This window comes from Wolffia australiana, chromosome 13 (genome assembly GCF_029677425.1).
Source record: "Wolffia australiana isolate 7733 chromosome 13, ASM2967742v1".
NCBI lineage: Eukaryota > Viridiplantae > Streptophyta > Magnoliopsida > Alismatales > Araceae > Wolffia > Wolffia australiana.
In genome coordinates this window covers 14,409,199-14,435,383 of record NC_135847.1, presented here as the reverse complement: position 1 = coordinate 14,435,383, position 26,185 = coordinate 14,409,199, and the positions used below count along the sequence as shown (strand labels likewise).

General features: G+C 43.3%; 3 protein-coding genes and 1 non-coding gene across 6 annotated transcripts; 2 read left to right on the top strand and 2 right to left on the bottom strand.

The window, feature by feature from the left end:
- Positions 1 to 767: 767 nt before the first annotated feature.
- LOC144710909 (small ribosomal subunit protein mL103 (rPPR7)-like) lies at positions 768 to 1,529 on the top strand. The gene is made up of 2 exons (XM_078584752.1): positions 768 to 1,156; positions 1,265 to 1,529. The coding sequence occupies exons 1-2, from the start codon at positions 768 to 770 to the stop codon at positions 1,527 to 1,529; spliced, it is 654 nt and encodes a 217-aa protein (XP_078440878.1).
- An 8,406-nt stretch (positions 1,530 to 9,935) lies between these two features.
- On the bottom strand, positions 9,936 to 10,007 carry TRNAQ-CUG (transfer RNA glutamine (anticodon CUG)). The gene has a single exon. It is a non-coding gene; the product is annotated as a tRNA-Gln (tRNA).
- An 83-nt stretch (positions 10,008 to 10,090) lies between these two features.
- On the top strand, positions 10,091 to 18,800 carry LOC144711394 (exosome complex component RRP45A-like). The gene is made up of 7 exons (XM_078585380.1): positions 10,091 to 10,263; positions 10,992 to 11,201; positions 11,665 to 11,760; positions 11,831 to 11,945; positions 17,736 to 17,816; positions 17,897 to 18,085; positions 18,511 to 18,800. Exons 1-7 carry the CDS (start codon positions 10,127 to 10,129, stop codon positions 18,646 to 18,648), a joined length of 966 nt encoding a protein of 321 aa, XP_078441506.1. The 5' UTR covers positions 10,091 to 10,126; the 3' UTR covers positions 18,649 to 18,800.
- A 1,242-nt stretch (positions 18,801 to 20,042) lies between these two features.
- LOC144711291 (uncharacterized) lies at positions 20,043 to 25,394 on the bottom strand. Of its 3 annotated transcripts, none has more exons than XM_078585234.1 (5): positions 25,182 to 25,394; positions 21,003 to 21,212; positions 20,458 to 20,559; positions 20,323 to 20,380; positions 20,043 to 20,238 (listed from the first exon to the last, which is right to left on the bottom strand). In XM_078585234.1, exons 1-5 carry the CDS (start codon positions 25,362 to 25,364, stop codon positions 20,126 to 20,128), a joined length of 666 nt encoding a protein of 221 aa, XP_078441360.1. In that variant the 5' UTR covers positions 25,365 to 25,394; the 3' UTR covers positions 20,043 to 20,125. The 3 variants fall into 3 exon arrangements, with proteins under 3 accessions (XP_078441360.1, XP_078441361.1, XP_078441362.1); XM_078585235.1 differs by having other exon boundaries at positions 20,323 to 20,374; positions 25,182 to 25,391; XM_078585236.1 differs by having other exon boundaries at positions 21,003 to 21,202; positions 25,182 to 25,385.
- Positions 25,395 to 26,185: the final 791 nt, after the last annotated feature.

The window sequence follows — 26,185 nt, the reverse complement described above, 5'->3', positions numbered from 1 at the left end:
CTCGTTCCGTCATGTCACCGTCACCATGACGCTGTCACTGTCCCCGGTGATCGAAATAGTATAATTATTTTAATATTGTGAAAAACATAGTACTGCTAAATTCTAAGTTAGAGAGTCAGAGCCCTGTTTGGTCGAAGTCAAAGTCGAAGTCGGAACTCAGAAGCCCCATTGCTCTCCTATTTCTCTGGCAATTTGTGAAGGAGAACTCCGGAAATTCTCCTTCACGTTAATCTTCTTCCTCGCTCTCTCGGTGAGTTGTGCAATTTTTTTTTTGATTCTAGCCCATGCTATATCCGATTGTGTTCTTCATTGAAGAAATGATCATTGCATCTCTATCTCTATCTTTCTATTTCTATGAGGGGTCGAGCATGTTCCATTTCTTTCTTTTTTATGTGTTTTGGGCATTGAAGTTTGCTAGAATATTTGATGTCATCAAGTGAGATTTTGATGTTATTTTCATCAGGGTTTTCTTTCTTATTTTTTTTAAATCCCAATTCCTACTTCGGCGAGATCAGATTGGAGAGCGATGGCCCCTTGATTGGATTGGATTGGATTGGACTGGTTATGGAGATGGGGCCTGTATTGGATTGGATTGGTTATGGTCCATGCACTATACATACATACAATCAATTTTTAAAAGATAATGTGATTAACGCGATCTGACATGGGAGATTTATGAATTCATGATCTTCAAAGGAATCTACCTGAATCAATTCACCATTGAAATCATGACTGAATCAATGTGCAAAGAAGGGACTTTGCTAAGAATGGTGGCCTCTCTGGATCAAATACATCCCAAGAGATGCTCCCTAACCGTGATCGTCAATGCTGCTCTGGTTCTAAGAATCATAGAACAAGGCAGGACAGAGGAGGGAATTCTTCTGGCCAGGAGGATTCTGCAGAAGAACTTAATTCTCAATGTTGTTTCTAGCAGTCTGATCATCCATACCTACTGCAGATCTGGTAATTTGAATCTAGCCATTGATTCCCAAGATGAGATGCTTAGGAGAGGCCACCCGATGAACGCTTTCGTGTCCACGGCCTTGATTGAGCTTCATATCAGGGCGGGGAAGGCTGAGGATGAAGAGGTCATGCTTCAGAAAATGCATCCTGCAGGATTAAAACCTTATGAAGATACATATAATGTATTGATTATGTGATTTTCAGAACAAGGCAGGTTGGAAGAGGCTTGGAATTTCTGCAAGATAGTGGTTGATAGGAGATGTTTGCCCAGCAATAAAGCTTTCGAGGCTCTGATTGGTAGATTGTGTGAGAGTGAACACGTGGAGAAAGTTGAGAGCTTGTTGACATGGCTGATGAAGAAGGGGTTTAGTCCAGGGGAATTGATCTACTGTGATCTCATTAGTGGGTTTGGGAGAACAGGAAAGTTTCAGTCAGTTTTGAGGCTGTATGACGAGGTCGAGTGGAGGGGAGTCTCTGTTAGTGTTCTTCTCTATAAGGCAGTGATTAGGAGCATGTTCTTGTGTGGAAACCCAATGGAGGCTGGGAAGATCTTCGTCCATTTGTAACAAAAGTTTAGGACTTTATCCATGGATATTAATGAGTTGATGACGCCTGAAGATTAGTAGAAATTGTTATGTTGGTCTGAAATTTTGATTATATACACCCGTCAAGATTGAGATGTTTTATTTGATGAAGCATGTGGAATCTCTGGGGGTGTTCTTCTGTATACCGCATTCAATCCAACTTTGAGACATTTGTGACTCAACCATGGGTATCAATGAGTTGATGAGAGGGTTGGCGATCCTATCAGATACATTGCATCAAGATCAAATTGACAGAGTCAGATGGTTGGTAGCTATAATCTGATCAAATGTCTATCATCTGAACGATGATCGATCCGTTCAATTGATCACTTATCGATCCCAATTGATCATTGATCCAAATTAATCATTGATCGATCGACCTTTTTGATCGATCCATCCGATCGATCTATAGCATGCAGACTCTTAGTGCATGATCCCCCTAACATCATTGGCCATGCAACTAATTGCATTATTTTTTAAAAATTGATTGTATGTGTGTATAGTGTAGGGACCATAATCAATCCAATCCAATACAGGTCCCATCTTTGGCGAGAGTAGATTGGTTATGGTCCCCTGATTAGGTAGTAAATGGAACCCTACAGGCCCCATCTCCATCAGAGGAACGAGTCTCTATTTGTGTGATTCAGAGGACCGATTCCTATCCATCAAACAGAGATGGACTCTAGTCCAATACCATTGCAAAATATTTGTATCATTAATAGGGTCAAAAGTTTTGATCGAATTGTGTTATGTTTGTCCTGGAGAACGCAATCAGATTGTTACTATCAACACTTTTCTTTGAATTAAGAATCAAAAAAGGTTAACAATATTGCAACATCTGTCTCTGTGTCTCTATATTTTTGTTTCTATCTCTATCTCTATCAATGGGTCTATCATGTACTTCACAACAACTGTAATTTTGTAAGCGAGGTTTGATATTAGTCTCTTCATGCATGAACCATGAAATTTTGAAGAAATTCTTGACAGAGTACCTGCTGGAAAAAAACTTTCACAGAATAAACTTTTTTTATTCTTCACGATTAAAAGTAGAAAACATAGAAGTGATTGTGTTTTCACAGGAAAAAACTTTCAAAGGTGATGATATCGTTTATATTCTTTGAATACTCATTTTTTTCATATATGATGATACTTGGGTGGAATATTGATTGTGTTTTTGATTTATCATAGAAAATGATAAATATTCAAATATTTTATGTGCCCACATAGCTCCTCCAATCCAGGTATCCATTTTTCTATCTATCTCATCAAGGAAGGAAAGTTGATTTGAAGATCAAAAATGTCCAACTTTGGGTGCCCCGTAAACGAGGTACAGTTGAAAGCAATAATGTCATACATAGCTTCATAATTCTGACGTATATTTAGGGATTGGTAACCAATAACTATCTAAAATTAACAATAAATATTTTAAACATTTGCATTTTTTTATAATTGATGTTTCTATTGTTCATAATATCTTATTGTTAACATTTCATAGAGATTTATTCATTGACTGAGTTAATTTTTGAATCTGACTACTAGTACATTTTCACCTGTTCTCTACGACACAGTCGCCTATGGAAACTCCAATTGGCGACGTGTGCGTTGACTTGGCAGTAGAGTTATCGGAGGAGGATGTTCGAGAGACCCCTCTACTGATGGTAGTGCTTTCATATCCCAAACGCTAAGGGAAGGCTGAAATATTGATACTTCACAGAGGTTGGGTCAGGCGTATGGGCGTGCCAACTATGTCGCAACCAAAAAGTTGACACATTATGGAATAGGTTGAAGTGGCGAATAGACGGGTCTACAAACATTTTTTGGAGGCACTTGGAGTTCAGTCATACCAGACTATACCACAAGATGAAGGGCACTAATCTTTATCAACGGACAATAGCTGCGGTGTACGAGCATGGTGGTGTTGTCAAGAAGATGCTAGAGAAGAAAAAGGAGATCATAGCGCAGTTTGTTTGCCTCACGGACTCCCCATGAGCCATAATGGGCAATGTGGGGTTCAAGATCACCCCCAGGTTTGAAGGCAATAAAGGCTGCGACGCGTAAGCTATACGAAACCATGAAGGGGAGGCTCCGCAAAGCTTGTGAGAGCATGAAGTGTAAGATGTTGAAGTATGAGAAGATGATTTCGAAGTAATGAGAGACGACAACAACAAAAATTCTTGGCCCTTTTAACAAGGGAGCATCACTCGATCCTAGTGGCATTAAGGATGCATTGGAATTTGTCTGTCGACTCATGCCCCAACATGGTGAGCAAGATATAATTGGTAACCACCCCGAGGATGAGGACTGGCTCACAGAACTCATTGATGGTGTAGCACCGGCTAGGGAGAAGTAATGACGAGTACCAACTCCAGCCAAGGAATTAGAGGCGTATCTACAATCAACAGAGAGGAAGAACAATGAGACAGCACTTGGATGGTGCGCACGCATAGGTGCACGAACCTACCTTCGACTTTCTACCCTTGCACAAGAGTTTCTCTCAGTATGTGCAACCAATGCCCCAGAAGAATGTTTATTCTCCGCAGGACGTGCAGTCGTCACTTGCAAACAGGCACGTCTTACTGCTGAAAGGATCGAGCTCCTGGTCACAATCAAGTGTTGGTTACATGAAGAGAATGTTGAGTTGTGTGATGGAGACAGTGCAAATGACTTTTCTAACGAGGAAGACAGTGTAAGTCGTTACTCTTAATTTACTTCTATCGCTCAAACTTCTAAGGTAATTTTATTGGACAATTTTTTTGTTGCTATGGCGGTTGTCGTTGGGAAAATTGTCGCTCCCATTCTTCTCGCTTGACCGATGTCTTTTGTATTAATCCAAGCTCATGTACCTTTTTTTGGAGAACTGAACTAACTCGCAATCCTTTTTGAGTTCTCAATCAGTATATTGATATTCATTTTCTTAAAAAAATTGACTGTTTACTGTGAGAGCAAACCTGTAGTGAGAATTTAACTTTTATCTGATTAAATTGCGTGTTAAAAATTGTTTTCGACATCTCAATTTGTTGTCGATCTGCGTCTGATAACAACCGATAGTGTAGCTTTCTGATTTGGGTTTCTCTTGGTTGATTATATTGGGTTTTCTACTTTTATGTCTTAAACTGCATTATGCTATTGTTTTTCAAGTTCCTAAGATTCAATCAGAAACAAAGTTTAGAAAATAAAAGTCTCCCATGATTTATACTTGATTCAAGTGATTGCTATCATATCTATGTGATTTATTTCGAGGGAATTTCACAATCAATGGCATGTCGTTCCTAAAATGTCATGCCCGATAAGTTTGTTTATGCATGATTTTACATCAAAACGTTTTTTTAAGAAACCAATTCGGACCCAAATCACTTCTTGGCCGATTTAAATGCCAATTGAAAATTCTTTCTTTTGCTTCATTTGCTGAGATGTTTTCTTTTGCAGGATGTGGAGGACGTCAAATCTAAGGATCTCACATCCAAAGGTCAACGTGTTTAGCATGTAAGAGCAATCAGTCCAAAGCAAAATTTTCAATTTAATCGCCGTGATCATCTCTTAAAATCAAACGATTATTTTCAATTCGCTGCCCTTTGCTTTTGCTGCCAAGTTGAGAGAACTTTTAGGTGTACGGTTGTCAAGTGCATGATATTCAGATTGCTGCTGCTGCCAAGTCAAAAATTGTCCTACTTAATTTTTATTCATGATTCTCAGGTCCTTTTATCTACTTTTCAAACAGTGAAATGTGTACTTGGCTTTACATATTCTTTTATGCACGTGGAAATTAGCCACTCTCACCATGTGTATATATCTATTTCTAACCTCGTGGCGGAGAAGACGACATACACTAGTCAATAAATTAATTATTAAAATGTACTAAAAAATTGCCCTAAATCAATACTTTTCCATCAAGAAACTAATTATTACATTTATTATCTTCATAATTTTCTGTCATTAAATTAAATTGTTTTCAAGAAACACCTCACTAAATCTTTAATTTTTCAATCAAGAACTTAATTATTAAATTATTTATACTCACAATTTTACGTCAATAATTTAATTATCACAATTTAATTTTTCCATCAATATATTAATTTATTAAATTATTATGCTCATAATTTTCATTATTAAAATGTAACTATGAATTATTTATCTGTAAACTAATTATTCAATTATATTAAAATATGTGTCATTAAATTCTTAATTTTTCCTGGCAACAAATTAATTACCGAAATGTAATTATGAATTATTTATCCATAAACAAATTATTCAATTTTATTAAAAAATGCGCCAAGAAATTAATTAATAAATTATTTACACACATTTCCCGGCAAAAAATTAAATAATGAAATGTATTTTAAAAACCAAAAAAATTCTTACCTTTTATGTCAAGAAATTCATTATTAAAATGCATTAAAAATGTCACGGCCATCATTCGTGACGGACATTTCATCACGTCACACGTCCAGGGTATCCCATCAACATCACGTCGCCGTCACGTAAACATTATCACACATCACCATCACCATAGCTATCCCTGCATTCCGTCACCATCACGTCATCCGTCATGTTTCTGTCACGGTGAAATGTGACGTGACGGATGACGATTGCCGTTCCCTACCTCCAACTAGTATGGGCACTATGGCGATGTATGGATGAAGTCAAGTTGCTAGTCTTTAATGCCCCATTATTCATTGAGAGGCTGCTGCCTCGTGATGGGCAAGCATCATTGAATAGCGCATGCATCGCCATGCACACAAAACTTACATTCTACGAGATGTTGCTTTGGAACTATGATGTCATTTCTAACATATTTGCTACTTCCCTACTTGATCCATTTTTCAAGGAAATAATGTTAGATGAGGTGGTCTACTCTAAAGTTGTGCATTACATCCGAATTATCTTCGATGTTGGATCTTCGTCCAAACAATACAAAAGCAGTGCGAATTTTGTCAACTTTCAAGAAAAATCGTCATGGGCCTAGGTAGATCAGGCTTTGACTAGTGAACCCATAACGTGAATGACAACTCCAGCTCCATTGGAGGAATTAAACATCTTCTTGCATTTCTCATGAATATCTCTATGACTGCAGCAAGTGTTTCGTCAGAATCTCCATTTAATGCACGGCGTTCAATTATCACCTACGAGAAGTATTGCCTAGAGTTTGATGCAGGATGACTAGATGTGACAGAGCTAGGTGATGACGGGAACTGGGTAATGGATGACTAGGGACCATGGGATAAAACAGACCACAAATCACACAATCGAGTTCGAAAACTAAATCCGGTGAAAATACTGATGGTGTAGCCCCTCTCCTCGTCGAGGGCGGGAGTACTGTCTCACAACCACTATAGTGATGCAAAGCACCGAAATCAATAACTTTGAACGTGCGATCGCTAGAATATTCAAAGGCCTATTCAATCTATTTGCTTGAAGATTCAAAATCCAAATCTAATCCGAAGGCGGTGGATGAACGCTCGAAGAATGCTGGACGAAGAACATGGCACCAAAGAGTGTAGAAGTACCTCAGCATTCAATAGTGCGTGAAGAGGCCGCGGGGAATTCTCAATGCGTCGTTGGCGGGACGAATGACGTGTACTTCGTCAGGGTGTCGCGGATCCAACTACGCGGTCAGTTGGGGGGGGGTCAAAGGGAGAGTCTCCCCCTTCTGAGGTGCGGGGCAGCGCCCCGACACCTAAACGGTATGCGTGGCGACCAATGGCTGCGAGGTCATCCGGGGGCAAGGCGGGTGCGGGCTGGTGACCGGGGACTCTGTGGGCACAGGCGGACGGGGCGCGGCACGCACCTACGTGGGGCGGACGTCTGTGCGGGCGGGCACCTACGCTGGGGCGGACTCGTGTGAAGGCGGGCGGCCAGTGCGTGTGGGTGCTTGCATGGGGCGGGCGCCTGTGCGGGCGGACGCCTGTGCAGGTGGGCGCTTGCGCGGGGAAGACGCGTGTGCAGGCGGACGGCCTGTGAGGGCGAACGCCTGTGCGGGCGGCTTGGCTTGCAGGTGCCTGCACAGGGCAGACGCCTATTTGGCGGCGCTTGTGCAAGGCGACCATGCGTGAGCAGCAGCCTAGGGCACAGGGCGGCGTGGGCGTGGGGCGGTGGCCAAGGGCACAGGCGCCCAAGGAACAGGGGTGCGGAGGCCAGAGCGCTGGGCGCGGGCGGTCAGGGCGGTGGCCGAGGGCGCAATGCGCGGCGGCGATCATCGGCAACAGCGACTAAAATGGGACAGGGAGGATGGGGCAAGTTTTCCAAGAAGAAAAACTTCAATTCTTGAAATAAACTCGCTAAGTGTTCTTTTGAAACATTGCCCTACATATAAACCTTGGAGGAAAGAGAAAATAAGAAATAAAATAACCGTCAAGGACGAGGTGACGTGTCGACTTGTCATGTTACAAATGGTTCTGCAGTTGTCATTGGCGATCAAGTTCCTCTTGGATCTTCACTTCTTCTTCAGCTCTCGTTGCAAATCTTGAAGATTTTCTCACCATGAAGACACTTTCTGTGGTTGAGTGGATAAGAGATCATAGTGGAAAAAGGGGGCTCAGAATTCTGGCAGGCCTGGGTGCTTAAAATGCGCGCCCCATTACCTATTTATATTTCACTTAATTTTTTCTCAAAAAATCCATTAAGTTAAATATATTCAACACATAGATTAATTAACTAAGTATCTATGTAACCCAATCGATAGGTTAAGTTTCCAGTCCATGGGGTGCTCAGCCATACCTTGCGCTCTACAAGATACTGAGTAGTGTTTGAGCTCTCTCATGGAACCTTTACCATCATTGGTTACCGTATATGTATAATCCTTCAACTACACGATACTCTCGAAAGACGTATGGTATGATTGACCGTTAAACCCTAGTTCATCATTTGATTAGTATTAATCTGTAATGTGGATCATCGGAGAATGCCTTCTCCAATATCCTGACTACCCTAGCCAAGGATTTGTTGCATCATCTTGACCACTCAATCTCCTCTTATATCTAGGGGGGATGATCTCGTCTTGACCACTCAATTATCTTTGTGAGCTTCTTAGGACATCTGAGCTATAGCTTGTCTAAATCCCATGATTAGAGGCGTGCAAGACGTAGTCAAAATGCAGTTGTCCATCCACGAGATGTCCTTAGTGTCTGAGGACAATGGATCACTTGTACAGTCATGACATGAATCAACTTGATTGATGTTTAAGTATGATACCATTTAGTCATGCTTCGGATCAATTCGATGAACTCTTTATCCAAAGAGCACCCACTATCTGTCAGTATACCAATAGCCACAATAATAACAATACTTATTGTATAAATGAGATCAAATAATGCTATTCTATCTGGATAATTCGATGTCCATCTCAACTATCCATCGAATACAAATGTTTAGAATACATGTTTGAAGACTAATAATCACTGTATTATGATTTGACTATGTCATTGCACATAGTCATGGACTTTGTTATAAACATCACTCTACAATAATAATGAACGTAATATTTTATTCAATGAACTTAAAAAACATAGTGGTGTGATTTGGCATTTGGCTTGACGACCACATACTTTCCATTAGAATGGAGTATGTTGCAGCCAATATTGATTGCTCACACCACTGCGTTGATGGCATCATGTATGCACAAGAGGATACATTAGCCCAACCTCTAAGTGTACTAGGATGAAGTATGTGACTCCTACATCAATCGTCGTATATTGATTCTAGTGTTAACATTGTTGGCTTAGATTTTGAAACTGAAAAATGCATCAAGCACATGCAAGGTATGTCCATTCTCCTTAGAACAATTGACACTGATTTAGGCGAATACCAAGTGCATCCTTGTAGGCCTCCCTTACTTGACTCAAGGGTGCTTCATGATTGAGCCCCACATTCCCAGTAGGCATGTAACTTCGCCTTCCTGTAGAATGAAAATGAACTCCATCGATTGGGGCGATGGCATAATTTGGAGCCATTAGAAATTTTCATCAGTGATGGTTGCCTCAGTCCTACGTCAAGTCAGTTGTGCCGTCTTCCCAAATAATTGACCCATTCAACAGATCGATCGTTGAATGAAGCATTGTGCGGCCTCATAGGCTTATAGTTTTGTTTAACTATATTAGTAACATTCTTCATCACTAAATCTTTTAGAAATCTATCCTTTTTCTTCTATCCTAGTTGTCTCCTTGTACTTCATTTCATCTTAAACTTTTTTTCATCGAGCACTAATACGTCCTTGTAAATGATCATCAATATTTAGTGACTAAGAGTGTTACAAAATATTAATAAATCTTGTCAATATTGTCATCAATATTAGTAATTTTACATTAACTATATTAATTGTGAGCATTAAAATCGAATCGTCGTATATTGATGATATTTCTAGACAAAAATATAAAAAGGTTCTAGTAAAAAAATAGGTCCCACCGAGATTTGAACTCGGGTTACTGGATTCAGAGTCCAATGTCCTCACCACTAGACCATGGGACCTTGTTGTGAAATTTCCTGAATTTTTTTTTATTAATATAATTTTATATTGAAGGCCCTCTCCAAACCCAGAACGTACGCTCAGTAGTGAGACTTCTCTGGAGGTGCGGCGGAGAAGAAGAATGGAGCAGAGATTGGCGAACAGTTGGCGGATTTCCGTTAACGAGAGGAAGTTCATAGTTCAAGCGCTGCAGTCTGGAATCCGGATCGACGGTCGCGGCCCTTTCGAATATCGCCGCTTGACGATTAAATTTGGGAAGTGCGTGGTACCTTTTCCGTAATCAGTACCATTTTAGCATCTATCGAAAATTTTTAATGATCTTCGTTTTTTAGTATGCTTCGATTCATGATGACGTCGTTATTACATTATTGTCGTTTTTCTCGCTTGTTTAATCGAAAGTAATTCCGATTAAACAATATTGTCGTTTTTGGGATAATTTCGTTGCGTTGGCCGTGGAGTCGAATTCTCTGGTCCAAGGAAGCTTGCGTTGTGCTCTCCGGTTGTCTGCGTTTCTTCCTTAGACGAATTTAAATCCTCCTGTGGAAGGTATTCGGTAATTCCTACTTCCGCGAAGCATCTATAAACAATGATTACACCGCATTATCTATCATACACATTCTCTGATGATGATGGAGCAGTCAGGTTAATTTTCTTGGTGAAATTCAAATTTTAATGTAGAAACAAATGTAGTGTCCTGTATCCATGCTAGGATTTTCTTTTAATTTGATTGAGATCTTAGAATGTAATGCCTTGTGATTGTTGTTTATAAATAGATGAAAAATACAAAGAAAAATGTGGAAATTGGTTTATGTATATTCTACTGGGTTCAGACCAAAAGTGAAAATGAAATTGCCATAAATTCATAAAGTAAGATTTCCATTCACTTAATTAAATCTATCGTGTTGTTTTTGAATCCTTCCTGTATTCATGGTTGGATTTTCTTGTAATTTGCTGGAGATGTTTTACTCTTCTGATGTAATTAACAGGGAGGATGGTCAATCAGAGGTTCAGCTCGGTCAAACCCATGTTATGGCCTATGTGACCTCGCAGCTGGTCCAACCCTATAAAGACCGTCCCAATGAAGGGACCCTGTCCATATTTACAGAGTTCTCACCCATGGCTGATCCTTCTTTCGAAGTCGGCCGTCCCGGAGAACTTGCCATTGAACTCGGACGTGTTGTAGATCGTGGTCTGAGGTGATCATCATACTTTCTCATACGTTCAGTCTGTTCAATTGGGTTTCACTGACAATGACGAGTTCATAATCTACGATGGACAATGATGAATTTCATTGTCATCGTTCTCATCTACAACCATAATATATTGGAAGAAATTGCCATCGTCATTGTCATCCTAGCCGAAGAACCCTAATTCATCATCTTCCTTGTCGTTTGAAAGAATAAACATAGAGGAAGTGATATTTTTTACATTACATGCAAACTAATTGAGCATGGGCTAATTAAGGGTCAGAAATTAGATTGGATCTAATTATTCAATCGAACCACTGTCCTCGATCATTCCAAGTCGTTGGCCAATCCGATCGAGAGGGCCAGTCTGTGAATCATCAGCCGATGGATCTGGTCGATCAATCAGGATCCAGCTGATTTCCAGGGCTAAAAGAAATGACAAGTGTATAACGTCAGACTACTTTTCTTACAGGGAAACTAGGGCTGTGGATATGGAATCTCTGTGTGTCGTTGCGGGAAGATTTGTGTGGGCTGTCCGTGTTGACCTTCACATCATTGACAATGGAGGGTAGGTTGAATCACAAGATCAGCTGCGACAAGTGTTATTGACTTGTTCTCTCCAAATGTTAATGTTTCAGGAACCTTGTCGATGCGGCAAATGTTGCTGCATTAGCTGCGCTGTTAACTTTCAGGAGGCCTGAGTGTACCGTTGGAGGAGACGACGGTCAAGAAGTCACTATACACCCACCAGAGGTTACCAATTACCTTAATTGCTTTTATTTTCCCTCTTATTGAACCTGGATTTTAAAATGATTCAATTAGCGTGTAGAAATCTCAGTTTGATTCGTTGTCGAAGGCGAAACATCAAATAAATAAAATTATAGTTCGTTCAAATAGTTATTGTTAGTGCGATACTACGCCTTATGGGCTAATGGGCCCTATTCTATAAGCCCATTAGCCCTCTTATCATTCTCTCTCTCCTAGGGTATATATATACCCACATATGTACTCCATTGAGGTTATGTCATCACCTTCCCTCTTCCTCTCTTGACATGGTATCAGAGATCCAAAGCTCTTCCATTTAGGGTTTGACATCACCCTCTCGCTGTTTAGCGAACCCGGAGCGTGACCGACGGATCAGCCACAGCGCGAGCTGTAGCCAGCCCGCGTAGCTTCCGCAGCCGCAGCCGCGCACAACCGCAGCCGCAGCCGCGCACAGCCGCAGCCGCCGCCGCGCGCAGCCGCAGCCGCGCACAGCTGCAGCCGCGCACAGCTGCAGCCGCGCACAGCTGCAGCCGCGCACAGCCGCAGCCGCAGTCGCGCGCCAGCTGCAGCCGCGCACATCCGCAGCCGCAGCCGCGCACAGCTGCAACCGCGCACAGCCGCAGCAGCGCACAGCCGCAGCCACAGCCGCAGCCGCAGACCACAGCCGCAGCCGCAGCTTGCAGCCTCAGCTGCAGCCGCAGCCCTAGCCGCAGCCGCAGCCCTAGCCGCAGCCGCAGCCGCAGCTTGCAGCCTCAGCCGCAGCTGCAGCCCTAGCCGCAGCTTGCAGCTGCAGCCGCAGCCGCAGCCCTAGCCACAGCCGCAGCCGCAGCACGAGTTGCAGCCCAGTTACAACAGCAGTCTCAGCTACTGCCACGGTTCCGATGTCGGAGGAAATTTACTCCACGGGTCAGACTCGTTAACCGGCCGTCACAGCCGACGGCTTCACCGATGCAGATTTTCAACGAGAACCCTTGTCACACAAGGTTACTCATTCCCTGCCGGCGGTTCCCGACTCGACGTGTCTCCAGGGCCCGAATTTGCTACAGTGGCGTCACTTTGTCAAGACCACTCTCAAGGCTCGCCAATTGTTCAAGCATTGTACGCAAGCCCCTCTTCCACCGACCCATCCGCACTATGCGGCGTGGGAAGCCGAGGAACACTTCGTCCTTGGTTGGCTCTACACGACCTCCCTGGCACCCTCGTTCCGTGACCGGTTCCCTCGCTGCTCCACCGTGAAGGGCTTTTGGGACCAGGCCAACACCTTTTGCGGCCGCGAAGGGGACAACTGGCGCCTCTTTATGCTAGTGGCCAAAGCCAGCAACCTTCGCCAGGGCGCACTGTCCATCTCGGACTATGCGCTGGAACACAAGAAGCTGTGGGACGAAGTGGACTACTACTTGCCGACGGATGATCCGACGTGCAAGTCATTCCAGAACACTCTTCGCCTCCGCTTCTTGGGGTTTCTTTATGGTCTCAACAAGGAGTATGACGACACTCGGCGCCGTGCCCTACATTGCAAGGAAGGCCTTCCGTCCATTGATGACTTGGTGAAGGAGCTCCAGGAAGAGGAGAGCCATTTCCATGTTCTTGGCACTCTATCCCCGGAGGCAGCTCGTGACTCGACTGCCCTCCTCGCCCGACCTCCCTCGCCTGTTCCTACTCCCACCGCGGAGGTGGCCCCCTCCATGCTGATTTGCTCCTACTGCAGCAAGCCTGGACATCTTCGCAAGTGGTGCAAGAAGAGTCAGTACGACAATCGGAAAAAGAAGGAAGCTGCCGACGGGAAAGCTATGGTAGCCGCCTCCTCTTCCCCCTCTACCAGCCCGGCGACTATCGAGCAGCTCCAAGCTGACTTGGCCCGTCTCCGTGACCAAGTGGCTACCATGCAGACTCCGACTCAGTCCACGGCACACTTTGGTGGATTTGGTGCGTTCTCTCTCTCTCCGTCTGAACAGTGGTATTGTGGTCACGCGTCTCTCCACTCGCCTCTCGTATTGGATACGAGCTGGGTTCTTGATTCGTGGGCAACCGAACACATGACCCCGTTCAATGACCGGTTTGTATCCTACGAAAGGCATAGTGGGGACCGTACAGTTCTTACAGCCGGTGGTGGAGGTTGCGTGTTGCTGGAATTGGGGCAGTTTTTGTAGATGGCCTCAGAGTGGTCAGCAATGTTCTTCATGTCCCCGCCCTGCAAGCTATACTTATGTCTCCTCAGCGTTTGGTTGACAGTCTATCCTGTTCCTTTCATCTCCAGCCTGACGGGATGTTTCTGTCTGACAAGGTGGGTCGGACTACACCGATTAGGCGGGAGAACGGGTTGCTGTTGTTGGACGATGGGGGACGCTCTCGGTGCTTCCTACTTCACCGCCAACTCTGACCGGCGGATGTGCAGCGTATGGGACGTCTCCAGTTGGCTCACCAACGGTTGGGTCACCCGCCATTTTCAGTTTTACAGCGTCTCTTTCCTTCGATGTGTACTGGATTGGACCTTCAGACTATTGTGTGTGAAGCCTGTCAGCTGGCAAAGCACCGTCGTTCATCTTTCTCTCCGTCCACCTCGCACTCATCCACTCCATTATTTCGCATCCATAGTGATGTTTGGGGACCCGCCCCGCAGGCCAGCCTCAAGGGCCACCGATACTTTCAGATCTTTGTTGACGAGGCCACCCGCTACACATGGGTCTACTTGTTGACCGCCAAATCTGAGGTTGCTCCGACGGTCCGTCACTTCTGCACCATGGTTCGTACTCAGTTTGGCCGGGGTATTCAGCGGTTCCGCTCGGATAACGCGCGGGACGTCGTCAACACCGAGCTGGCCACGTACTTTGCTGACCATGGGATTCTCCACGAGTCCTCATGTGTGGCCACCCCTGAACAGAACGGTATGGCAGAACGTCGAATCGGGTATGTCACGTCGACTGCCCGTACCCTTCTGCTGAACTATTCTGTTCCGTGGGCGTATTGGGGTGAGGCGGTCTTAACGAGCACCCATCTCGTAAACCGTCTCCCCTCCCAGCCCCTCGGGTTTGTCAGCCCACTGGATCATCTCACCACGGCTTTTCCCCATCTCTCGCTGCGGACTGGACTACTCCCTCGCATCTTCGGGTGCACGGCGTACGTCCACTACACGGCTCCCTCTCGCACGAAGCTCGACGCTAGAGCTCTTCAGTGCGTCTTCGTCGGGTACGCTTCTCTCCAGAAAGGAGGTTACCGTTGTTACCACCCTCCATCTCGGCGGTTTTTCATCTCGGCAAACGTCACCTTTGCCGAGCATGAGTCTTATTTCGGTGACTCTACCTCGTCACGCCTTCAGCTGGATGAGGCTTCTTCGACTCCTTCCTTGGAGCCCTTTCCATTTGTGGGACCCATTCCTCCACCGTCGCTGTCTCCCGCCACGTCCATTTCTCCCTTGCCCCCTACCGCCTCATCTCCCGGTGCACCGTATCCTCCTCCTAGTGCACCCCCTTCCCCCGGGGAGTCCTTCTCTCACCCCAGGAAGCTACCTCCTACTCTCGGTGCACCGTATCCTTCTCCTAGTGCACCTCCTTCCCCCGGGGAGCCTCTCTCTAACCCCGGGGAGCTAGCCTCTTCTCCCCCCTTTGCTTCCGCTCCTCTGTCGGACGATGCGTCTCCCTCGCCTACTGATAATGATGCTCAGTTGGGATGGCCCATCACCCTTCGAAAAGGGGTTCGTCAGTGCACTCATACACCTCTCTACCCCTTATCTCACTATCTCTCTTTTGACCGGCTAAGCCCTTCCTACCGGTCCTTTCTTTCTCACATCGAGTCGCATCCACTTCCTCCTCGCCTATCCGATGCTCTTGCTTCTCCTCATTGGAAAGCGGCGATGGATGAGGAGATGCAGTCCTTGCTCAAGAACCACACTTGGGAAGTCGTCCCACTTCCTCCTGGCAAGAGGGCGGTGGATTGCAAGTGGATTCATGCCAAGAAGCATCATGCTGATGGTACTCTCGAGCGCCTCAAGTCTCGACTTGTGGCTCGGGGGTTTACTCAGTCGTATGGCGTGGACTACTTCGAGACCTTCTCTCCTGTGGCGAAGATGGAAACTGTCCGTCTCCTCTTGGCGCTTGCGGCTCATTCCGACTGGCCGATACGACAGTTCGATGTGAAGAATGCTTTTCTCCACAGTGATTTGACGGAGGAGGTGTACATGCAGCCACCTCCCGGGTATACCCTTGGCCCCCCGGGCACCGTTTGCCAGCTGCGGAAGTCTCTCTATGGACTGAAACAGTCACCGCGGATGTGGTTCGGTCGGTTCTCTTCGGTCATGAAGACCGAGGGCTACACTCAGAGCAATGGGGATGCCTCCCTATTCTTCCGTCACAATTCCGCGGGTGTCTCCATCTTGGCCGTGTACGTCGACGACATCCTCATTACGGGGTCCGATTCTGTAGAGGCCGGCCGCCTCAGCTCTGCGTTGGCCAAGGAGTTCGAAATCAAGGCCCTCGGGCCTCTTCGCTACTTCCTCGGCCTTGAGGTGGCCTACTCCCCCCGGGGGATCTTTGTGTCACAGCAGAAGTATGCCGTTGACCTACTGGCCTTGACCGGAATGACTGAGTGTGCACCGGTTACTACTCCCATCGACCCTAACGTCAAGTTGGGTAAGGGGGAGGACTCAGCACCGGTGAACGCATATCAGTACCAGCAGGTGGTGGGGAAACTCCTGTACTTGACCTACACCCGCCCCGACATCAGTTTCGCCGTCAACCTCCTCAGTCAGTTCATGCACTCTCCGCGGGAGATCCATCGTCAGGCGGCCAACCGGGTACTTGCGTACCTAAAGGGCTGCCCCGGGAAGGGCTTGTTCTTTCCTCGGAGTATGGAGCGGACCGTGAAGGTGTACACGGATGCGGACTTTGCCGGCTCAGTTGTGGACTGTCGTTCCACCACGGGGTACTGCACTTTTGTCTTCGGCAGTCTTGTCAGTTGGAAGAGCAGCAAGCAGGACAAAGTGTCCCGCTCCAGTGCTGAAGCCGCATACCGGGCACTTGCCGATGGGGCCTCTGAAGGCCAGTGGATATACGGGATCCTCCATGACCTTCGTGTGGAGTATTCAGGCCCGATCTACTTCTACTGCGACAACAAGTCGGCAATCGCTTTGGCAAAGAACCCTGGCCAACAGGGACGGATCAAGCATATGGAACTCCACCGCTACTTCTTCAAGGAGCGCGTGGACGAGGGCATCTTTGACTTGGAGTTTGTTCCATCCGCTGATCAAGCTGCTGATGTCCTCACCAAAGGACTATCTCGCCCTCTCCTGCAACGTGCAGTGTCCAAGCTCGGCATGGATGACATCCACACTTCGCTTGCGGGGGGGTGTTAGTGCGATACTACGCCTTATGGGCTAATGGGCCCTATTCTATAAGCCCATTAGCCCTCTTATCATTCTCTCTCTCCTAGGGTATATATATACCCACATATGTACTCCATTGAGGTTATGTCATCACCTTCCCTCTTCCTCTCTTGACAGTTATTATATTCTACACATGATATAATTAAATTAACTAATTCTATATAGTTTGTAGTCATCTATATACAAAGTTAGTTATTATATTCTATACACGATAGAATTAGATAAATAAAAGTCTAGTTCGTTCAAATAGTTATTATATTCTATGCGCGATATAATTAAATTAACTAATTCTATATAGTTTATAGTCATCTATATACAAAGTTTGTGTTACATATGCTTAAATTTTTTTTACATTACAATAGAATTCTGGCCATCTCTGATAATTGTATTATTCCGTGAAGGTCAGAGAACCTCTCGGTCTCATCATCCACCACCTTCCTGTGGCGGTGACATTTGGAATCTTCAGTGAAGAAAAAAGTTTGGTAAAAACGCACTCCCTCTTCCCATCTGTCTATAGAGTTATGATGATGATGATATTAATGTTATGTGGGATCAAATGCAGATAGTTGACCCAACATATCATGAGGAGGCTGTGTTGGCGGGAAGGATGACGACCACTGTGAACTCCAATGGCGATGTCTGCGCCATTCAGAAAGCAGGCGGTGAGGGAATGGAGCCCCGCGAGATAATGCGGTGCTTGCGCATTGCTTCAACAAAAGCCACTGAAATCACTCAAAATATCAGGGATTCTGTGAGCCCATTTTATTTTCGTTTATCTTTTGTTTGTTTGTATTTTTTAACCCGGTTTCTAGTTTCAATTGCTTCACCAAGAGGACTATCCAATTATGCAGTCTTATTTCATTCTTCTTCCCATGTTTTTCTCTATTCTCTATATTTTTGAAACAAATTATTGGTTTAATGCGGTTCACAAATTTATTTAGCCCACACATCCCTTTTCTTGATTAGCGATGAACTGGAAGTTTACGGGCCGGAGCAACCTCTAAACCTTAAATAGCAGCAAAATTTCTTAAACTTCCGACTGAACCTGAAATCCTTATCATTAGTTGACAATTTCATTATCGAATTTTAAAATTTAGCTATCATCTTTTGAATCTTACGATGGTATTAAAATTTATAATTTCATAATTCGCTGTCCTCATATCATCTTTGATTCAGGTTGATAAGTACAACAAGAAGAGATCGTTGAGACATATCAAGAGGCGCCAGGTAATATCTCCCTTGGACGTTTTGATGCCGGAGCTTAAAACAGGTATTAAGTGTGCACCGGATGGTGTTAACGACGAAATGGATTAATTAGACCCCGGAAAAAATACTGAAACTTGTACGACATACCTAGAAAATAGAAATTTTCGTGGATATATTCCAGTCTATTTTTTTTTTTGGTTGGGGGGGGGGCATTACCTATTCCTCGAAGCAATTTTTATAGCAGGTTTATTTTCATTTCATTTTTAGCTTTGCACATTTCATTTTTATTTTCATTTCATTTTCATTTCATATTTATGGAATATCATTGCTCCTTTGAATCTCTATGGACCTTTCGAATGGGACTGAATATGTGATATATATTTTAGTATCTACCTTCCATTTTATCTCTCTAACTCTTATCTCTGGCTCTCACCCTCTTAACCCACTTAGGATTTGTCCTCAGCTCCGAGATGGATAACATGTCGTATCATAGGGTTAGGTTGTATCATAGGGTTCAATTACTTCAACAGTGATATTTTTAGTGTAAATAAACTATTCAATTAGTTGAATCTTTGGTTAATGGATCATCAAAATATCACCATGTTACATTAGTCTGATATATTATGCATTAAAACTAGATTTGGAAAAAAATCAACTGGGATCTAGTCTAGGTGACACTAGGGCTTCATGAATTGACCTATAAAAAGATAAGATTTAGGAAAAATCAATTAGTTATATCACAATCTCTCCTCTATCTCACAATCCACCACCTTGAATCCCCTAAATCATTCACCCCATGAATTGATGATATAAAAAGATAAGATTACCTTAATTTTTTTTCATTTATCCTCCTTCCCCACTAACTCTTTCGCTCTCACATGAATTGATGATGATTTGTTTTTTGAAAAAATGAATTGATGATGATGGACTGTGAATTACCCCATGCATTGATATTGGTTTTTTTGAATTCCAGAATTATTTTGCGTCTGTTGACTTTTACTTACAACGCACGTTTACTGATTACTTACGCACACGATTAGGTAATTTTTATATTTCATTTAATTTAATTGAATTATAAAAATAATCAAATTTAAGTATTATTTTGTTTCAATCAAGAAATATTGAGTTGAGCTAATTCCTTTAATCTGTATATTGGAGCTTTCCAAGAGAAGCATGCATTTCCAAAATAGATAAAAGAGAAAAGTATAAGTGTTCATCAATTATGTGCCTTTTGGAGAGGGATTATTTTCCTCTAAAAGATGAATGAATGGATTAAAAATAGAAACTCTTCCACAACAATTTTACCAATCTAAGTTATTTCATGCTTTTGACAGCCATTATCATGAAGTCATGAATAACCCTACGTGCATATTCATGTATATCTAACTAGTTCAATAAACTTAATGATTACTCAATTGAAAACATATGTTCATGTGGATAACATGGTGATTCCAAATATAAATATTTATGATTACACAAAAATATATTCAAAACAAGAGAGGTAAACTGTAAGCTAGCATATATTCATGGTGTCATTATCCACAGCAGCATATGCATGGGGAAGAGTAACTTACAAGATGGGCTATCAGTTGCCGCTATGGCGGGAGATGAGCACTGACCTGTACAAAGCAGACAGATGGAGAAAGGCAATGAACAGGATGAACATATCGTCTACAATACCAATGATCCCTAGAACTCCTGCACATTTAACACACCAGAAAGTCTTGAGAATTAAAGCGTTGGCCTGGTCAGAGCCAAAGGGTCTGATTCTTAGTGAAGTACCTTCTGGGATGATGTCGATCGGGCTCAGTATATAGAGCATGCTCAACACAAGCTGCACCTTTAAATGATTTATACAAAATGATTATATCCAAAAAGATAGAACATGAAATCTGACTTATGTAAAGAAAGACGTGCCTCGACGATGATCCGCATCCTGATCATGGCTGGAATAGATCGGCTGGGTTCCATCAGTTCTCTTGCCAGTCTCTGAAGGAAGAATGGAACATCTTGGATCCTCTGCAGTTAGGATGCAGCCCCGAATCAAGAAATAAGTTTTTTCTATGGAGGACTTCATCAAATGATCCTATTCTAGAGAAATTGATATGGATCTCAAATTAAGGATGAGAAATTCGTGTCCGTATTTGTTCATGAACACAAACGGACACAAACATGTATTTTGGACATGAACACAAACGACGAATCATTGGTGAACGAGAGAACATGAAGACAGAAATGTATTTTGTACAAGAACATGAAGGCATAAATGTATTTTGTACAAGAACATGAACAACGAACTATCCCCTGTGACTGTTTGTTGTCAGCAAAAAACAAACTTCCCATCCCTATCTCAGAAAGGCATCCACTTCAATGACTTCTTGTCTGCCTTCCTTACGGAAGGGTTACGTTTGTTTTAGAAAGGATTACTCTTAGGGAAAAATGATGGAAATACCCCTGAATACCTGGATGAAGCCGGAGGGAGCATTGCCAAAGAGACGATTATATCGTTGGACTTGATCCAGGATCTGAGCAGCTCCAGGTTCGTGGGATTGGTAGCGTAAAGTCTGAGAAGGGATTAAGAGCGTGATAGAGCGCCTGCAGATGGGGCATTTGCAAGGCTGGAGAGCGAATCCGTGCTGCCAAACTCGGAGAATGCATTCACCTGCGATGAGCTGGGTGTGGTTATGGCACTTAAAATCTGATGATTCCATAGTTTAGGAATCTGTAATGATACCTTGGGTCACTTATAAAATAAAGACAAAAGCCGGAGGCCTGATAGAAAAGAACATGGAGAATATGCACATGGGACCATGCGTGGGGAGTCAAACGAGTCCACGTCTGGTACAGCACTGATGGTGGGAGGATGGACTTCTTGATTCTATATAAAGAAGCCACTGAAGGGGTGAAGGGAGATGGGACATTTGGCTGGTCTTGTGAGGGAGACATATAGTTCAGGGACGCGGACCGGATGATTTTTTCGTCCCGGGACGAAAAAATCATCCTGCCCGAGGATACGGACGAATTTCGGGACGAAAATTCACCCTGGAGATCATCGGATGGGACGGTTTTCGTCCCGTGGGACGAAAAAACCATCCGTCCGGAGGTCCGGGGCGATGGACGGACGGATGTGGACGAAAAATCGTCGGATTCACCTCTGATGGTTGAGATCTCGCTACGTGGCCTCGCTACGACAATTTGCATCAAGGTCCCTGTATTTTTTCGCGCATGCAAACTGACGCCGCTCAGAATTAATTGTACATATGTCCATTTGCATTCTCTCTCCTCCATATTTCCCTTTAAAAACTTAGAAATATATATATACATATATTTATTAATATATTGAAAATATAAAATGGGTTTTTTTCGTCCAGGACGAAAATTTGTCCCAGGAGGTCCATCTAATCATACCAGGATGAAAATTCGTCCCAGGAGGACTGGACGGGACGAAAAACCGTCCCGGTATGATTGGACGGGACGGTTTTTTTATCCTTGGACATAAAACCGTCCCGTCCTGCGTCCCTGAACTCACTCTGGACGTCGGACGGGACGAAATTCGTCCCATCCCATCCATCGTCCACGTCCGGGACGATCCGGAACTATAGGGAGACGTCTAGGAGGGGGAGGTTGCACTCGGATGAAGAGGTTGAGAAGGTGCTACTGATTTGGGAAATTCTCTTTCTGTCTGAGTATTGGTACTGCGACTATTTCTCCTCGCGAGTATTTCTATTTCAAGAAATCCCTTTCTTGATTTGTTTGGGATTATACCAGAATCATATGAATTACTTCAAAGCGGATTAATAATTGCTATAGTTCATATGAATCAATTTTATTTGGTGATTCCAAGTTTAAGGAATCAGGCGATTTTGCAAACGAAATACTACTTAATGAACATGCAGGTTTGTCAGCATCATTCTGTTAATCAAAATCTGAAGAGAAAAACATGTTACAATCATTAGGAGGACTTATCAGAAAGATGGCAAAGGAGGTTGCCTGGGCCCACCTGATTGATCCCTGGTGACTGTTGGTCTGGGTCCAGCCTAAAGGCCCATGAACCCTATTCATCTCCTTCTCTTTCTATTATGGCTATAAGCACCCTGTAAGGATGAATTTTGGAAAAGAAGTATTTGTGGTTCTTTTCTGGTTTTCCCAAGATGTATAAAGCCCAGGAGACACCTTGCTGCATCCAGCAAGGTGAAGACTACCATTATCTCTATTCCAGCCCCATTTTCTCAATATATCATCTACAGATCACTTTATTTCTGTCAAGAATCACACCTTTGATATACACACACACACACACATCAAAGTCTCTACCATTGGTATCAGAGCCTAGTCAATCCTCTTCTACCATGTCACTAAAATCGCCACACCTCCACCTTTTCCTGATTCCACTGCCACCACCACCACTTCCCCATAACCACACCTTCCCCTTCACCAACCACAGCTGCTGCTGCCATACGGCAGTTGCCCAGTCTACGAGATTTTCTCGAACACATGCAAAACTACTTGAGCTCACATCCCGCTGGCAAGCCTTATCGAGCCATCCGATGCCATGGTGCAGTCCGCAGAAGCCTTAATGAGTTGGTATGGGAGATCCTCCCTAGAAGGTATTCAGGCACTGTACATCAATGTCTTTATCAACACATCATCATGATAACATACGCTAAAAATGCACTTATGATCTTAATTTAATCACTTGAAGAGAGGGAGAGAGACACAATGATCAAAATAAATGAAAATTATTTTCACAATTCGGTAATCGTTCTTTGAAAATACATTCAAAGTTGTTCGTGGCACTGTGTCCAATTCGCTGGAGTAGAGTTTATCAGCATTTTTCAATCGATATGCATGTCTAAATAAAAAAATTCAAGGAGTGTCATAATTTCTCAGCAGAAAATGGAACAACATAAAAAACGTATTTCCTATGTCATGCCTTCGCTATTTTTCCCTGCAGATATCTATGGTCAGTTTGTAAATTTTCCCTCCAGGTGCATTTTTGTCTTTAAGGTTTTAGGGTGTTTTTCCCTTCAGATAGTTGTAGCTCTCCCTTGGGAATGGCAGACTAGAAGTTGAATCAGAGTTGATTCCTCCATCTCCTTTATGCAATGTCCATCACGCTGGTGACCCTTCCCTGAGTGACATCCGTTCTGCCAGGGCCTCTCCTCTTCTCACGACGATATCCATCCTGAAATCTGTTACGATCCCCATGGAGATCTAACAAAATCAAGAAATTGGTCGAGGGGTAGAGAGGAGAATAGGAGACATGGAAGAGGTACAAGAGAAGAAGAGAGAACGATAGGTAAACAAACGCTCAAGAACCTCCGTATCGGAAGTTCTTACCCTCACAAAAGCCGGATACAGCTACTCGTGCCAAGAAACCACAAGTTGATTTTTCATCAAAAGTCCCTCCAATGACCTTACAAGGGGGTATATATAACCCTACGATTTCAAGAATCGGTTATCTCATCAGGACTCTAACAAAATCCCCTCCCTCTGTTGAAGATCATTCCGACAGCCTCTCCCTCCCTTCCCGTCCTCTCCCCCAGTAGAACTTATGGGCTCTTGTCAACCACATAGCTTATCATCTTTTCCCGATCAACCGGACGCCAGAAGAAGATAGGCACACGATTTTCATAATTAGAAATGTTATCATTGGTGACATGAATTTCATGATGAGCACCAGTAGCATTCATATGTCAGCGCTCAATGAATCTTTACTCTGTCAACAATGATTAAAACTATAAAATGTTCCCGTCAACATATTATCCTTCCGACAACTTTTGAAGGCATCACATTTCTATTGCATGGATCGCAGCAAGTAAGCGTTTTGCTACGCATCAAGAACTGGAGTTTGAATATTGACTCCGCTTTTTTTTTCATCTCAATAGTAGAGAACAATAATAAAAACAAGATATATATAACTAAGAGATGTGATTCCTACCGAGTCAGATCATAGTTCTGACTAGTTTCACAGCCACGGTTAAATCCAAGCTCGGACTCGATTAAATAAAGAAAACGAAAAATAAGAGAAAGATACTCGATAAAAATGAACTCAAGAGCTTCTGTTCATGGGTAATAAAGTTATTCATTCTTATGTTATGTGGTTTTAGAAAGGATACACCACGAATCGACAAAAACCTTCATTCTATGCTTGGTCTTTGTCGATTGCTTTGGGTATTGAATCTTCATTCTGAGAATAATCGAGGATAACCATTTTTACAATTAAACTACACGATAATTAATATGATCAATTAATGGCAACGAGATTCTAGTTTCAGGAATCCCACTGGTGAAAGAAACAAGCTGTTCTCGCTACGCTGGGTAAGCTGATCCCAAAAGACAAACACCGATGCGTTCTAATTCAGATATCTCGAGCTCTTAAACTAATTGAACTTCCATTCTGGGCAGGGGTTAACACTGTAACCCAGGGAATAATTCCCAAAAATCCACCGGCAGAAATAATTAACCCAATAAAATCTCTCCTCCATGGGAAGAAAAAACAGAGAAAAAAGAACAGAATGAAGAAAGATCAATCCGCCCAGTGTTACTTCGACGCCCAACACTATGGACAGCGCGGCGAATTCCGGGTTCCCAATTAAAAAATCTAGGACAAGACGAAAGAAAGAAAGAAAAAACTTCACCGCAGAACCAGTGGCCGCAATTGGACTGACAAGGCTGCGTAAAACGATCGTGGCAAACCGAGCAACAGTCATTCGTCGGCGGTTCTTCCATTCTTCCCTTCTCCCCCCAATTCTTGCTTCCCTTTCGATCTTTCCACCGCCAAGAATCAGCCTAGAGAGACAGACAGAATAAACTAATTCCATCAACGGCACTCAAAACTAGTCTTTTGTCATACCAACTTATATATTTATTTCATGAAAGCCAGTCTAAACTAGTCGTTTATCATACATAAATACAAAAAATTATTTAAAGCTATTTCTAGTCAAACTTCTTCCAGACCAATACGCGTATACTCTATTTAACTGTGAATATTTATGTACATATAATTATTTTCCTTACTATTTATATCTATTTATCTGACTCCTGACCAGTATGTGTATCTTTATGTATCATTAGTTATCCATACAAATATGTATATCTTTCTATTCATCGAACTCCAGAACAATATTTTTATAGTTATGCATATTTAGGTATTTCTCATTACTCTATACTATATTACTTTATGCTAATATTATTTTATGTCTATAGTTTCATGCATACATTTCTGTGACATTATTTATTTGTTTATTATCAATAGTTATTTATCCATACCAAATTTTAATTATTTATGTATAATTATTTAGAAGTACCTGTCAGTTACCTATATGTCTTTATTTAGGTACATGCGCATATTAATTTAGGAATTTATTTAGGGCAGTGGGCTCCTCCTTTTCTCTACTGTCGTCTTGTTGTGTTCAGTGCCTTGGTTCGGCCATGGAAAAAACGTTCCATGGATGCGGAAGTGTGTCGATCGATCCACAATCGATATTCAAAACAAAATATTGAAAGTACCTTTTTGGGAACTCATTCCACCCTTGACTTTGCCGCTCCGAGATCGTTCTGAAGCCGTTCACGCGTCTGACCTCTAGAATTATCCACACGATCACTCGGCGCTTGGATCTCGACCTCTTCCTCTTCAACTCTT